Genomic DNA, 15,657 nt, shown 5'->3' with positions numbered 1-15,657 from the left:
ACGAGTGTTTCATTCAATATTTAAACAAATTACTTAAACAATAATTATAGAGTCCGTGACATATATAAATATTTATTTATTTATGTGCTATCATGAAAGGAATGAGATTTATAGAGTGAGAAAAAATTACATTTTTTTTTTACAGCAAGACTTATTAAATCTCTCTATATAATCAATTATTTATAATATATAATCTATATTAATAATATATATAAAAACAAGGATGTGAAAAATCTTTTGAAATGATGAAAATGTACATCTTTTTTCATTGAATTTTTAAATTACCATTTTCAATTAATTTTTATTTAAAATTTAATGATAAGATTAATTTTATAGATACATTAAAAAGAGTTTTAATTATATCAAACTTATATCAAACTGCTGTCATTATGATATAAATTTTTGGATACTAATTCTTTAAATAACTCTAGTTAATATTCATAAAAAAAAAAAGAAGATAAAGTTAGAGTCCATGAGTAATTAAATATCCTCTTTGATTAAATTTCTAAATTATTTTTTATTATTATAATTTTGAATTTAAATAATAAGGTTAGTTTTATAGATACAAAATATTTTTAATTATATTGAATTGATCTCATTATGATAATAATTCCTTAGGTAACTCTTAATTGGTGAAATTTTTTAGAGGTAAAGTTGGAGTCCATGAGTAATTAAATCTCACGCCTTTATATATAAATATATATATTCAGCCAATAGTAGAAATTTATTGAATCGAAAAAGTTAATACATAACGCTTAATCCAAACAGAGGAAAAAGCCCCAATACATCAAAACAGAGCACCGTGAAGAAAAACAGAACAATCATCTCCCATTTTTGTAAGGAATCTATGAAATAGTCAGCCTCTTTTTAAACGTTAACAAATTCCACCACCTCAACAAGTTGTCTTAATCTATCAGTCTGAATAGAGACCATTCATTGTTTCCAAAATTAAGAATCCTTATAACACAAGCAGCTAATAGCCACCATAGAATCTATTGATCAAAAGAAAGATGCAAGCTATCCATAAAAGACACAAACTGCTTCACCGAGAATTTTTATTTCTATCAAGTTCCCCCACTAAATTGTTCTTTGTATTTTTTTTTCACTGCACTTTCGATCACCGTTTCCATGCAAGAAGGTTGGGCAAGTAAGATTTTTTTTAATCAATATGGACTTAAAAATTAATGAGATATAAGATGTTTTTTCATCCAATGTGGTAAGAAAGAGTTCTTCAAGCAATTCATACAACAAATGGTGGTAAATCAATTACTCTAATTGGTTTGCATACCCTTCAAATATTTAAATTGATATAATCAATATTAGTTATACTTTTGTCATTTTAACTTATTTTGATAAAAAAATGTTTATTTTATAATTAAGATTTTTTATAATATCAAATGATGCAAAACTCTACTAATAAATCAATTATTAATTAAAAATAAATTATTTATAGTTTATAAGTATAATTTTAAAAATATATTCATAACATATATTTAGAAAAGTCAATTTTAGTTCACAAATTCATTTGTTTTAAAATGACACTATATTTTTCATGACTTTATAATGAAGAATTCGTGTAAGTAGAATGAGAATTTAAAATATTTGAATCTTAATCTCATAAAATTTATAGCAACTTGCAAGTTATATGTTTTAAAAAAAATTAATTGTTTTAGGATTAATTCAGAAACATTCATAAAACTACTTGGTTAGATGTCAAAAAAATTATCAACAATTAGAACTATCTTATAATTATTTATCTAGGATTATTGTTGATGTCAAAGTAAACCTATGGGATGAACGGCTTGCAAATATAATACAAAGTTCAAACTCGGTTTGAAATATTAAAAGTAAAATATTAAACAAAATAATATTTTAATAAGATAAAAAAATGTAACAAATTTAAATGAATTTTAATAAACAAATAGAGCCAAAGCTTGGATCTATATTTCAAGGAGTGAGGGAAAATGGATGATAAGATTTCGATTTATTAAAAAAATAAAAATTTGGAAAGTGCTAAATTAATTTACAAAGGAAACGCAATAAATTGGGGTTGAGCATCAAAATCTTTCGGATTTGGTTTTTTGGGTAAAGATCATGTTTTGTGGGGTGGACAGGACATTCGGTGGCCGGTGTTGTGCTGTGTACAGAAGGAGACATCACATCGTTATTCTCAATTCAGATATGGTCTGATGCAACCTTCCGTTCCCAGAAGGAAATATCAATAAAATAATTAGTTCTCCATGACCCGTCTCTGTATATACATGAATTGTCAGCCATTACATATAATGTATGAAAAGAAGAATAATTTATGGATGTAAAGGGCCTTAATTACCCTTGTTTTGACTTTTGACATTTGAGGAACAAAAGAAAACCATGCGCTACACACGCCACTTGTTGTCGACTTATCGCATTCAATGAGAGCTCTTTTGTTTTTTGTTTTTTAAGGAAGGTTCATGTCGTGTCGTGTTGGTTTACAGAGAAAATAAAATAAAATATTATTTGTACAAATATATTTATAAGAAGTGAAGTGTGAACAAAACCTCAACAACCCTAGGCTTTTAATTTCTTCCAATTTGAGATGGGATAAGTGTTGTTAATACTTGAATTAAGAAAGATATAATAAAAATACTAAAACAGAGCCATCAAATCATTGCTTTTCAACATTTAATTACTATGCTAATATTTATTTATTTATTTATTATATGTGACTAAATTATATTTCATATTATTACTTCCTTTTCTGCTTATCCAGTAGTCGTGTAGAATTAAACGTGCTGGTTTTGCTATTGAACCTTGAATATAAAAATACAATTGTAAGCATTCCCACCGAAGATTATATGAAATTATGGGGGCCATAGTCTCTATAAATGGATGCCCTTCTTACAGTCTCGGCATTCCCACCGACTGTCATCAACTCTACAAATATCTTCATCAATGTCTCTCTTTTTCTTTTGGTGTAGTTTCTCTGCCAATAGTTCCAATTTTCAATAGAGTAAGTTCAAAGGTTCAAACCCCTTTTTCTATGTTACAACTTCAACTAATCTAACATTTGCATTCCTCTTCATTCATTCTTCATATTGGAAAAAACTTCCACCACTACAAAAATAAGGAAAAAATTAGAATTATTGCATACTGGAACAGATTCAATATTTATGGCACAAAAGAACATTTCGTATAAATTGTTGTTGTATAATATATCCAATTATTTTAATTCACATTTTATCCACCAAAGACAACCAAATTTCTTCCTTATTGTTCTTTTATTTAAAGTTTTATTGGATGAGGAATACCTTTCAATTTTGATTGTAAACATTTGCTGTTGATCCAATTGCTTTTCTCCATCTCTATTTGATGTTCTGTACATCACTAAACACTAAAAAAAAAATAAAATCAAAATCAGTACATTACTAAAATATCTGTGAATTTAGGCAGAAAATATTATCAGGCGAACTATTCTGTCACAAATAGCATGGTGCATGACTTTGCCTACAGCCACTGAAACATTGAAAGAGTCCATCATGCCTTTCATCAAAATACTGCAATGCAAATCTGATAGTTCCAGGGCCTCATCACTTTTGCCCCTGTAATAACATCAAAAGAGATAGGAACCGACAGAACTGCGACAAAAAAGTTTGGCCTCATTAAAGAAGCAAAAGAAACACATATTCCATGACGAGACTTGGCACATATTCACAAAACTAAGGCTTAATATAAACTTGGAATGAGAAAACCATAAACAAATAACCTTTAATAAATTTGTCCTGTTAACCTTTATTGTTTTTAGTTGATATTTAATGTTGTTATTAACTATTGAAATTTAAATCAAAAGACAACTAAATTCTAATGCTAACTAAGATAGGAAACTGATAAGAAATTTTACAATGTAACTTAACTATTTTCATTCCCAACAAATTGTTAGTGACTGAAAAACTTGATCTAAAAGGAAAAAGGTGCATTCAAATGTAGGATGAAATACAATTATTTATCCAAAACACCAATATTGTAGTAAAAAGGAAAAATGATCAATACTGCATCCATTCCCACATGTGTAGCGGCTATATGGTGACCACGTGATTTTAAAACTTCAAAACTGAAGCAAGTGGAGTTGTTGGGAGTGGGTTACTCTTGACCGAAGAGGATTGAACTAGAACAGGAGAAACGCAAGGATTCGACTCAACTCGCATGGTGGTAGCAGCGCTGCTAGAGATTGGTGTCGGGCCTAGATTGGGCTGTGATTGGAAACCATGGAAACTTCAGGCTTCATAAAAACCTGAGGAAAAAACCAAACAATTCAATTAAAAAAATTGAACCCAAAAAATCATTTCCAAATGCATGCAAAGAAAGCCAAAAAATGAGAAGAAATTCTGCATGAAATTCTTCAGTAAAAAATCTAAAATAAAATAAAATGAAACCTCAAAGAATTAAAAATAAAAACAGAAGACAAATGAAAAGAAAAAAAGAGAGGCTAAATGGGGTAAAGGAGAGAACGAAGAAGAGTAAATAAAGAAAAATGAAGGTAGGACTGCCGACGGCTTGATGGTAGTGGCAGACAACAATGAGCACCGTGGCACTGGAAAAACAATTTTATGCTCGTATATATGTTTTAAGCCCAAAAGATTGAAAAGGCTGGATTGCATTGTGGGGAAAGCTAATATTTTCCTAATTTCTATAACAACGATTATTAATCCGAGTGCTGAAAAGCTCCATTTTCTTTAAATAAAATTTTGAATATATCTTCTATATATTTTTAACAAAAGAAACCATAATTAAAGAATAAAATAAAAAATTATAAATGTTAAAATTTAAATATAAATTTATTGAATATTGAATAAATTTAAATATAAATTTATTGAATATAAATTATAAATGATGAATTACCTGATATTGGAATCATAGACCGTGAATTTGATTAAGATTTCATGTCAATTTGCAAGGTTTGTCTCCTTAATAATTATTATTATCACTAATTCTCAATCTTGAGAGGAACTAGGAAACCTTTGTTTTCATTAATTTATATTAAGCCAGAGAAGTTTATACAATCTTTAGATGGTATGCAGTGAAGAATTAAAGTGGGAACCTTGCTAAATATTTTTATTTATATCATTAAATTTAAGGTTGGTGTATTGCATGCATTTGGGTTTGGTTTTTTGGGTACAAATTTAAACCCATCAATATTTTTTATTTTTTCATAATTTTTTTCCCTTTTGGGAAATGTTCATATTTTAAGACAAAAAATGTTTGTTTTTGTTTATTTATATTTATTATAGGAGGTCATATACGAAGATGGACAGTGCGGGGAAGCTGTTCATGAATGGAGTGGTGGTTAGAGAGAACATCAACATTTTCATGTTGTGAAAAGGGAAATCAGAGGTATATAAAAAGAACCTTAGAGCGGTATTAACTGTGGAGGTCATATACGAAGATGGACAGTGCGGGGAAGCTGTTCATGAATGGAGTGGTGGCTAGAGAGAACATCAACATTTTCATGTTGTGAAAAGGGAAATCAGAGGTATATAAAAAGAACCATAGAGCGGTATTAACTGTGCTTTACTCACATGGTAATGCATCTGATTTGGGTAATTAGTTTATATCTCTGAGTTATCTTATTGGGGTAAGTTGAAAAACTTAATCTGAGACATTTTATTTGAGTGATCATTTTTTTATTTATTTATGTGCTTTTTGCAGGTATGATTATTCTAGATATGGGTAGTCAATCGAGAAGGTATGCCAAAATATTAGTTTTTTTTGTTATATTAATATTTGTCTGGTTGGCAAGAAAGACTGGTATTTAAGGAAGAAGTTTTCAATATTTCATTTTGTGATACAGTGGATTGAGAAAGTTGGGGAGTGGTGAGAAGAGTAGCCTATGTCTTGAATTTTTATATACTCATCACTTTGTTTCTATGTTTGTTTACTGATATCTTAGTTGTAAAAAAATTGAAATATTTGACGAATCAATAATTTAAGGCATTTTAGTTTTTTACCCTTATGGCAGGAATGATTACTTTCATTACTAAGATTATTTTCAAGGCCAGGAAATTGCTAATGCTAAGTTCAATCTATTATTTTAATTTTAGGTCACTTATCCTTCAGCCCATGGGGTGTATGAAGAAAGGATCAACAAGATATGTAAGACAATCAATGACAATGGGGTCAAGTTACTTTTCATGCCTTGATTGATTGTTGCTTTTGTTGTTGCCAATATTGTTATGTTTATCATCATCGTGTATATGAATAATTGTCCTAAGAATTTTGTTTCTTACATTACTGATTTCTTAGGTAGATCTTCCTTTTAGCCTGAATCCTCTTCCGTGTTCTTCTTTTGTCATGTACGTCATTTATTACTTTGTTGGTTTATTTTTCTTTATTTCAATTGAATTTTTTTTAAAAAAATTTATCTACTTTTAATTCATGATTATTGGTTCTAGGCCAATGAAGATGAGGCTCTGTATGTAAAGAAAATGGTTGATGGACACCAGAGATAGCGCCATATCACTTGCAATTGGTTCCATGGAGGAGTTTCGTTTGTTGGCAAACATGTTCAGTCTTTTAGTCATTGGATTCTATAAGTTCATGCTTGCTTTCGAATTGATGCATAGAGTCTGTAATTTATAGAATCCTCTGAACTTCCATCTTGTATTGTTGCTTTTATGGAATTGTTTATGTTCCATACCTATTTTCTTAGGTTAATTTATACACGTCTGTGCTATGGAATCAATACATTGACAAGATAAGATAAACCCTTTTTTTACTAATTTTAACTTTTTTTTTTTACTTGTTTTGCTTATTTTTTCTAAAAAAACTTTTTATTTTTTATTTTTCTTACAAGTAGGTTTGACAAGTTGGGCTTTTACTATTAGATGTTTGTCTTCTGAATCTCTACAAAACTGAAATAGAGGTGGTGGACTTGGCATGGCACCTATTGGTGTCAAGAGGCATTGGGCACCATTTCTAACCCCATTTCTCGTGGTATATACTTCTTGATATATACATATGCATGTATATATACAAATTTCTATCTTTTCATGTACATCTTATCAATTTTTAGGCATTCCTGTTAAAGAATTGCATCCTAAAAGTTGGTTTGGATTGAATTTCATTTTTATATCTTATCTTTAGAATTCACTTGTTATTAGTTTTCTTATCATAACTCAATAGATATAACTATGCTTGAAATTCTGAGTATGTCATTTCACATATTGTTAACAATAGCTTTTAATCATTATCATTTATCACTGGCATCACATTGCAAAGGCATTTAGTAATGGATTCTTTTGTCACAAGATATTTTTTCTGCAGTGTTGATTTCGTTGTAGTCATATTGTAGATACGTACTAACGCTCTCAAGATTGCTATCTTCAATGCAAATTACTGGCAAAACGCTTATAGATAGCTAATTTTTTCTTTAAAATTCTATGCTTATAATCTGTAGAAACCAGAATACATTTTGATTTTCATGAAAAATCATGATCTGTCTTTTACCATTTTAGCAATTTTTAGAACTTTAAAATTGGTTTTTTCTTATTATGATACTGATATCGTTCATTTATGTTTTAATTTTTTTAATATATGATGATATTTATTGTGCGCTTTGACTGTACAATAAAATAATTTATTTTCAGTTTATCATTATAAAAGAAAAGCAGTATTATATGATAACACATTTATTATATTTTTTCGCGGCGTATCGCGGGTTATAATCTAATTAATATAAATAAAATAGGAAAATCAATGAAATTCAATCTCATTCAAAAGTTTTCACAGCAAATATCAAGTTTGTACGTAGTGAACGACTTAATAAGTTAATATATTAGTATTGCTAGCTAACATAGTATCATGGATACAATTAAATTTTTGGTATGATGGAAAATATCCACGTATTCAAATTTCGGTATTAAAAATTAAAAATTTTGATTATAAAAACAAACAAATCATCCGCAAGATGGTATTGTGGGATCCATTGCTGTTGAGCTATCTCTATCGCACATGCTGGGCTCAATGCTTATAACTCCTTCTCCCTAAATGTTATTTAATATAAATAAATGAAAGAAATAAAAAAAAAAGAAAAATTTAAAAACTAATTATATACAAAATAATTCTACGTACCTTTGCAATATTTCTAAAGTAAGTGGTGTTGTAGTTTTGAGTTGGGAACAAAATCTCAATAAGATCAGCCAAAACAAGTTGGGGTTGAGAGACCGCACCATCAAACCAATCTTTACATGTAAAAATAAAAAAAGAAAAAAAACAAAACAAAAATATATACTATGAACAACTAGTAAAGATGTGTGATGTAAAATTATATATATGTGAGACCATAAATATGAGAAAAAATTTCACTGCTAATTTATAGAAAACGAACTCTTAATCAAAATATAAATATGCGATTTGAGAAGCGTTACCTAGAGTAGTTAAATTATGAATTCTCTTATCATATCTCCATATGCTTTGGTTTGCAAGAAAAGCAAAACAAGAATGATCTTCAATATTTATGTTTCGGAGGAATGTTGATTGAGTGTATCCTACTGGATCCCAACTGTATGTTTCATCAATCACTACATCTACGGTCTACATTAAAAAAAAAAAAACCATAATACAAATGTTAGATTAATTGCTAAATAGAAAAATTAATCTAAGAAAAAACTCCAATCAATTAATTATATATAATCAAGTATTGATTAGCTAATAGGTAATTTCTTGATAGACTATTAAATTTTTAATTTCAGAAAATTCAGTTCCTGATAACTTTAAATATAAATAAATAAATGAATAAAGCAATGATTAACAGATAAAAAAAAAAAACTTACACATAGGATAGCATGCAAATCTTCAATATCATCAGGATTGGAGATATTATAGGTTATCTTGTTAATGGAGCCATCCACATTTTCTCCTCTTGCATCTTCTACATACTGTTTTCCATTTTTAGTCATATCTCTTTAAAAAACCATCTTCTATTATATTCTATGTATTGAACATAATTATTTAATACCTTTAATTTATATGTTTCCTTGGTGAAGGACCATATGCCCTGCATGCAAAAGGTAATTAAGTTGATTTAGTATATTATACATCAACTATATATAATTCTTACTTTCATTTTCATCTTCCATCCATATATAGGAGGATAATTGAAAAGAAAGTTGTTATTTTCACATAATAATAATAATGAAAAAAAAAGAAAATAGATTTTCATGTTGAAGTGACTAAGATGTACAAGTAAATGCAACAACTGTGATAAATACATTTTTTTAACACATTTTCAATTTTGTTTTTCAAATTAGAGTGATAGGAAATTAAGGGTAAAATTATATATATATATATGTATATATATAAATCATAGAGAGAATGGAAAACTCATCAATTATGTGACAAAATTATAGCTAAAATGTGTAGTTGAAGACATGTATATATATTGTATGCATGCTCTTTAATTTTATAAATATAAACCTACATTTTGGTACTCCATCCATGCAACTATTGGTTTGAATGATTTTTGCTTGGCCTCCGCAACTTTAGTTAAGCACAAGTAATTGTCTTTTACCTGCAAAAATATATATGGTATCATCTTAATTTATAAAATCAAAACAATATCATTCCAACTTTATTGCTTTTATAATTTCTTTTGTAAATCCAAGAAGAATAACAACAAGCTATACATGTATGACACTACTCTAACAATTGAAAGTCCTTAAATTATGTAACTGCATGCTGGTTTAAAATTAAATGAATGACTAACTCATTTGCTTAACAAAGTATCATTGAGCAAGGAACCAAGAAACCAGAAAACATAACCCAACGAGATCGATTTATTAAGCAATGCATTTCGATGTCAGTTTTAGAATTTTGCAAACAAAACCACTTGTTTCAATTATAATTTTTATTGTAAAAATTAGAAAAGCTTAATTCAAACGTTATTACTCTCTACAACTAGTAATTTTTTTTATTTAAATTGTTGGGAATGCTCGCTCATAAGAAGTGGTATCCAATTCAAAGAAAAAAAAAAAAAAAAAGCAACTGCCTACAGTAATTATGTTTCAATTTGACTAATCAGAATTTTTTTTTTTCACGTTTAAAGTAATTAACCACCAATTACTTGATCATGTTTGAAATATTAACTTCCAACAAAAGGAAGCAAGAAAACATTCCATTGACAACTCTAAGCTCCATGGCCATGGGCATGCCAGATAACAGAAGAGAGTCTTCTTCTTCTCTATCACAAACCCTAAACCATTAAAAGTGTTGGTCCTCATAAACATGCTTCACCAGTTGAATATATCACATCTAAAAAGGAAAGGTTTTAACGAATTAATTATCCATCTGATCTGCCTGGCAATAATTTTTAGGACCTACTGCTTCAAATCTGATTGATTGTTAGTGAGTTTGAATAACTAGTTACTGATGACTTGTTTCCCTGTTTAAGGAGTTGCTTTAGAGACGTATTAAGTAAGTTTGCCGGCTATGGCTTCAGGACAGAGAAGACCAAAAGCATAAAGAAACAGCCCATTGTCTGTCCGAACACAATGGGGGCCAAGGATTCCCCTTAATTTTGGCAGCCTTAGGAGCCAACAAAGCTTGAACCTCAGTCCAATACACCAAATCTAGCATTCCTTTTTCATCCCCTTTATGCATCCTTAAAGTTTGATTGCAAATATGCAATCATTACATATGTTTTTTTATTATCAGATTAATAATTCTGCTATTCCAATTGCAGAGATCATTTCTGATTCTGTTTCTGGTTTTTGTTGCCTCTTTTAAATGCTGTGGGATGCAGATTGCCAAATATTTTCCTCTTGGTTTATTGGGTAACCGGGATGCCCATCTTCCAAAACAGGGCACATGTCGAACATATAGCTTTTCATGAGAAATCATTGCAGTAGAAAGAGATGATTGAGGAAGGTTGGAGGTGAAACCCAATCCGATCAGTCCAATTGTCATCATTAAATAAGCTGACGTATGTGAAATGTGAACTTCAAAATTAACTAGTTAATGTTAAGAAATGAAAATACTTACTGCTTTATAGACTTGATTTGCTCTGTTTTCCAAATTTGCGAAAGCTCCCAAGAACTTGATCCATTCTGCTCTCTATCGCAAAACACATAGGATCATACTGGTTATTTGCTAATTATGCGAACTATTTAACCTAATTAAAGATTGCAAGATTGCCAGTAAATCTGAATTAATTACCTGTAAAGGCGTCTGCTCTCCTATAGCGGCAAAGTTTGCAAAATTGCAAACTTGTGAAGGAGGTTGATCCATCTCATTAATGTAACTAACAAAGTGTGCAGCAAATTGTGCAAATTGTTGTGGCTCACTTTTGTTGATCATATTTATTTCTCCTCCTTCAAACAATTTTAGTACACATTCAGAAGCCACCGAGTTTGATGTCATCCCCTTCATGCTTCCTAGTAATCCCAAAAGCTGCATTCATAGCTAATACTATTAGCTTCCCTTTTGATGTCAAAGTAAGAAATTTACTACTTTATATCCAAAGACAATCTTCTTCTCTTTTTCATTGACGTGTTCATAAGTCGGGTTTCCATCAAACCCGATAAAATTTAGATTTTAACGATGTCAATCGAATTCAATTCAGCCTGTGAATACCTTCATTTCCCTTTCTCCCCCTCATATATATATATATATATATATAATTGTTCTTTAATGAATTAAATGTATATCTAAATAATATCCAAAGAGATTGAAAATTATAGTTGACACGCAGTCGTGAGAAACTTAACATTAATATACCAATAAATTTCTGCATAAATGATATTTCGACATCAAAATATCTTCAATTAAAATATAATTAAAAAAACTTTTAAAAAATCAAATAGAAACATTTTATGAGCAAATTTGGAAAATGTTAAAATTTTGAAACAATGATAAATATTTTGAACTTCTAATGGATTTAGCTTTTTAAGAAAAGCCTTGGGCAATTCTCTTTGTTATTTTCCATTTTTTTTAATTCTTTATTTTTTAACTTAAACTTGAGTAAAATGTTTTTTCTTTTCTTTTTTTTTTTTTGTAAAGGAAAGATAAAGAAAATGGGAAAAGAAGAAATAATAAAATAATAAGAGTAAGAAAGTTTTCTCTTTTATTTTGGTTTTTACTTTCTATATTTATTTCTCTTTTTATTTAAAATCTTTTCTTTTGAAAAATTATAATAATATAATTTATACAAAAATCATAAAAATATAAAATTTTGTCAATTTAGTTTTTTAAATAACAAAAAAAGAATGCATGATAAAATTTATAATTGGATAAAAATATACCATTTAATAAACTTTTAAATCTATTCAATTTAATTACAATAAAGACCAGGACTGAAAAGTTAGCGTCATGAAATTAATTTTTTATTTGCATCAATTCTTTTCTTGATTTCCATTTACAATCTTTAAAAGCAAGTTCTAAAATTATTGTCTTAAAAATATATTTTTCCATTTAAAATCTTAATATTTTGAATTTATCATAATTTGTATGATGAGTTAATTTGTTAATACAATCCTCCAATTTTTTTAATACATGCATATTTCACCTTTTTAAAAGAAAAGAAGAAATGATTTTTTGGATTAAGTCTATAATTAATCATTAAAAAAATATTATTGAATTCATATGAAATAAATTATTACATATATATATTTATTTATAAAAATTTGTTTTTATAACTCAATTTTTATATATTAAAATAAAAATAAATATTCATAAATAAAAAATAGATCCACAGTGAAATGTAGGATTAATTCTAGTTTTTTTTTAAATGAAATAAGATAATATAATTAAATGTTTCTGTGATTTTTTTATTTAAAAAAAAAAAGGGAGAATCACATATAAAAACTTGTATTTTATTTTTGTGTAATGAAAAATGGATCATCGAATCAAACCACAATATCAAATATGTAGAAGTAGCGAATTAGATCGGTTGTAGTTCTTACCTCAAAAAATGAAACTGAAATCGGAGAATATAAGAGACATGAGAAGAAATTTGTTAGATAAAAATAAAGGTGAAATAATGATATTATAAAACGATGACGACAATGACAATAATTTAAAACAATGTATAACATCATATTAATATTTAAATATTTATTTGACTCTTGAATTATATTTTTTTTGTTAAATTAATTTTTAGAAAGTAAAAATTTAAATATTCGATTCAGTTAAATATTTTGTGTTAATTAAATGGTTGATATCTAATAAAATCATGATATATGATAAAATTATTATATTATTTTTATTTTGAAATTAATAAAAAGAAAAATTAAAAATTTATTTTTTTGGAATTTTTTAAATTTAAACTTAAAAATAAAAGTAAATCTAGAAAAAAAAGAACTTGAGTGAGAGAAAATTAGGAAGCGTAAAGGAAATAAAGAGAGATCATCTTTTTCGTTTCTTTTTTTGAAGTTTTAATTAGAAAAAAGTTCAATATTTTATTTTTTGAAATTTTTTGAAATTTAAAAAAAAAGAAATATATTTAAAAAAAAATTGTTTTTAATTTTAACTCTTGGATTTTATTTTAAAAATTCATTTCTTTGAATTTTTTTTCATTCTTGATGTGGCGGTGGACCATGACATGGCAATGTTTGTTTGATAACAATTTAATCATTAGACAAGTAAGCTACATCATAAAGGCAGAGGAGTACTCAGGCAAAGAGAAAAAATACAAAAAAAAAAAAAAAAAAAAAAGAAGAGAGGGATTGACAACAACATCAGCAGTAGAGAAAGGAGAACCGAGGAATGAAAACTGTAGGCTAGGATTGGTGAGAGAACAAGGACGAGGGAGGCCATAGAGACCCAGTCCAAGCTCAATCAGCATTGGAATTTGACCAATAAACTTGGATCAAATCCAATTGTAATCGGGGAACAAAAATATTGGCTAAGAATCCATTCTTTTATTTTTATTTTATCTATATAATTTCTAATTTAAAATATTACTTAAAAAGTAAGAAATAATATATGATAAATAATAATATTAATTGACAAAAATGGAATAATAAAAGATAATTATTTCTAATATATTTTCTTGACCAAAGATATCTCTCTAGACTGTTGTGATCGTTGTTTACTTAGCCACCAAAACGAGATTTGAAGTCTAAATCCGATTTAATCTGGATAAATCTGAAATATTTAAAAATTAATTTTTAATTTAAAAAATGTTTAAAATATTTTAATATATATTTTAAAAAATGTCTATTTGACTCGATGAATCAATGGAGCCTTAAGCAAAAACTTTTTAAAACTAATTAGGTCTGGCCTTGTCCAATGGACATGTCTAATTTAGATTAAAAAAAAAAAAAAAACAATTTAAAATTTTGAAGGAATGTTTCACAAAATATATAGACGAAACATGTTATAGATGACAAAACGCATGATTCTACTTCCATGTAGATCAATTATACCGTAATTACGGTCACATTTCAACTATTTGTTCCTTTAAAATCAATTTTGATATTGCTTTTCATCATTTGCTTTTAATTTAAAATAATTTTTCTCAATTAATAAAAAAGAAAGGGAATTTTTTTTTATAAAAATTATAATCACTTTATTATTTTCTCTTGAATTTGGTGAAAATAATACACTAAATTAAAAAAAAAAATTCCATTAACCACATCCAAATAAAAAAAAAGGAACAAAAATATTAATCAAGGAAATGACATTTTTATGTATTTATTGATTTTAATTACCCTTCCCTCTCTCAAATTAAAAGTAAATGTAAATACCTGGAAAGCCGTTGGTATCGGCTGAAAAGTTAGACAAAGGGATGACAAATGACTTAATCCTTGATGTGCAATATTTTGTCCTTCCAGCCATCCTCGAATCACTCTATTTAATTTTATTCATTCAAATAAATTTTCATCACCCAATCTGACATAGAAACTATACTTTTAAAATATATAAAAAAAAAACAAATCTTTTTAAATATGAAACTAACCCACTATCTCATTCTAATTTAATAACAAATTAAAGTGATAATCCATTTTTGTTCATCATTTATCACTGAGCAAGCTGTTGTTTTAATTTTTAATTATAATTTATAATGTAGAAGTAAGAAGAGTACCTGGATGAGAAGGTAACTCTTGCCATCAATGGCATTCTTAATAACTTTGAAGGTCTGGCCATAGTATATATGGTAGTTTTGGGCATCTTCTACTTTGGAGATGTTTCCCACTTTCACGGTTGCAGCCGCCGTCCCATCTACGGCTGATAGCCACTTCCAACTCAACAACCAAGCCACCATTAACAAGCTTTGCAGCCAACTACAAGCTGGAGACATGATGATGATGATGATGAAGATACAATAGCAAAAGTTTTTGGAAAATGGCGGAGACGATGGGGGGGCAGGTTTGGCTCATCATTTATTAGTTGGTGAGAAAAAAAATGAATAATTTGGGAGCCCGTGAACTTTGCTAAAATTATCTTTTTCACTTTTTTTTATGAAGCAACCCGTGAACCCATGTTTTTGCCTTTTTGTCATCTAATGTTCCAACTGTTTCCATTTTGTTCTTTCTTAACCCATCTTCAAACTATCCTATTTCCATAGGGAAAATCCCATACCATGTGCCCTGCACTACCGCTGCCACTCACCCACTTTTCCAAATTATCCTATTCCTACGCTCCATTATATTATGAATTATGATTTTGATTTTGGAAAGCCATATC

At 28.1% G+C, this 15,657-nt stretch overlaps 1 protein-coding gene across 4 annotated transcripts; it reads right to left on the bottom strand.

The window, feature by feature from the left end:
* Positions 1-7,721: 7,721 nt before the first annotated feature.
* Positions 7,722-15,362, bottom strand: LOC111306343 (plant/protein). 4 transcript variants are annotated; one of them, XM_022904239.2, is made up of 11 exons: positions 15,056-15,359; positions 14,718-14,820; positions 12,933-12,946; positions 11,188-11,421; positions 11,014-11,085; positions 9,455-9,544; positions 8,993-9,031; positions 8,808-8,912; positions 8,403-8,568; positions 8,107-8,216; positions 7,722-8,018 (listed from the first exon to the last, which is right to left on the bottom strand). In XM_022904239.2, exons 1-11 carry the CDS (start codon positions 15,269-15,271, stop codon positions 7,932-7,934), a joined length of 1,236 nt encoding a protein of 411 aa, XP_022759974.1. In that variant the 5' UTR covers positions 15,272-15,359; the 3' UTR covers positions 7,722-7,931. The 4 variants fall into 4 exon arrangements, with proteins under 4 accessions (XP_022759974.1, XP_022759975.1, XP_089606524.1 ...); XM_022904240.2 differs by lacking the exon at positions 8,808-8,912 and having other exon boundaries at positions 15,056-15,362; XM_089750398.1 differs by lacking the exon at positions 12,933-12,946 and having other exon boundaries at positions 15,056-15,326.
* Positions 15,363-15,657: the final 295 nt, after the last annotated feature.

The sequence above is a fragment of the Durio zibethinus genome, chromosome 21 (genome assembly GCF_047325235.1).
Source record: "Durio zibethinus cultivar Kanyao isolate XHJ-2024 chromosome 21, ASM4732523v1, whole genome shotgun sequence".
NCBI classification, from domain to species: Eukaryota; Viridiplantae; Streptophyta; class Magnoliopsida; order Malvales; family Malvaceae; genus Durio; species Durio zibethinus.
Note: the sequence above shows the minus strand (reverse complement) of the source record. Positions and strands in the feature narration are given on the sequence as shown.

Excerpts from the sequence above, each read along its gene's own strand:
- LOC111306343 (XM_022904239.2), bottom strand. The coding sequence starts at position 15,271 with ATGTCTCCAGCTTGTAGTTGGCTGCAAAGCTTGTTAATGGTGGCTTGG. Across the intron at positions 14,821-15,055 it reads AGAGTTACCTTCTCATCCAG|AGTGATTCGAGGATGGCTGG; the intron begins GTACTCTTCTTA and ends AAAATTAAATAG. Across the intron at positions 8,019-8,106 it reads ACTTTAGAAATATTGCAAAG|GGAGAAGGAGTTATAAGCAT; the intron begins GTACGTAGAATT and ends AATAACATTTAG.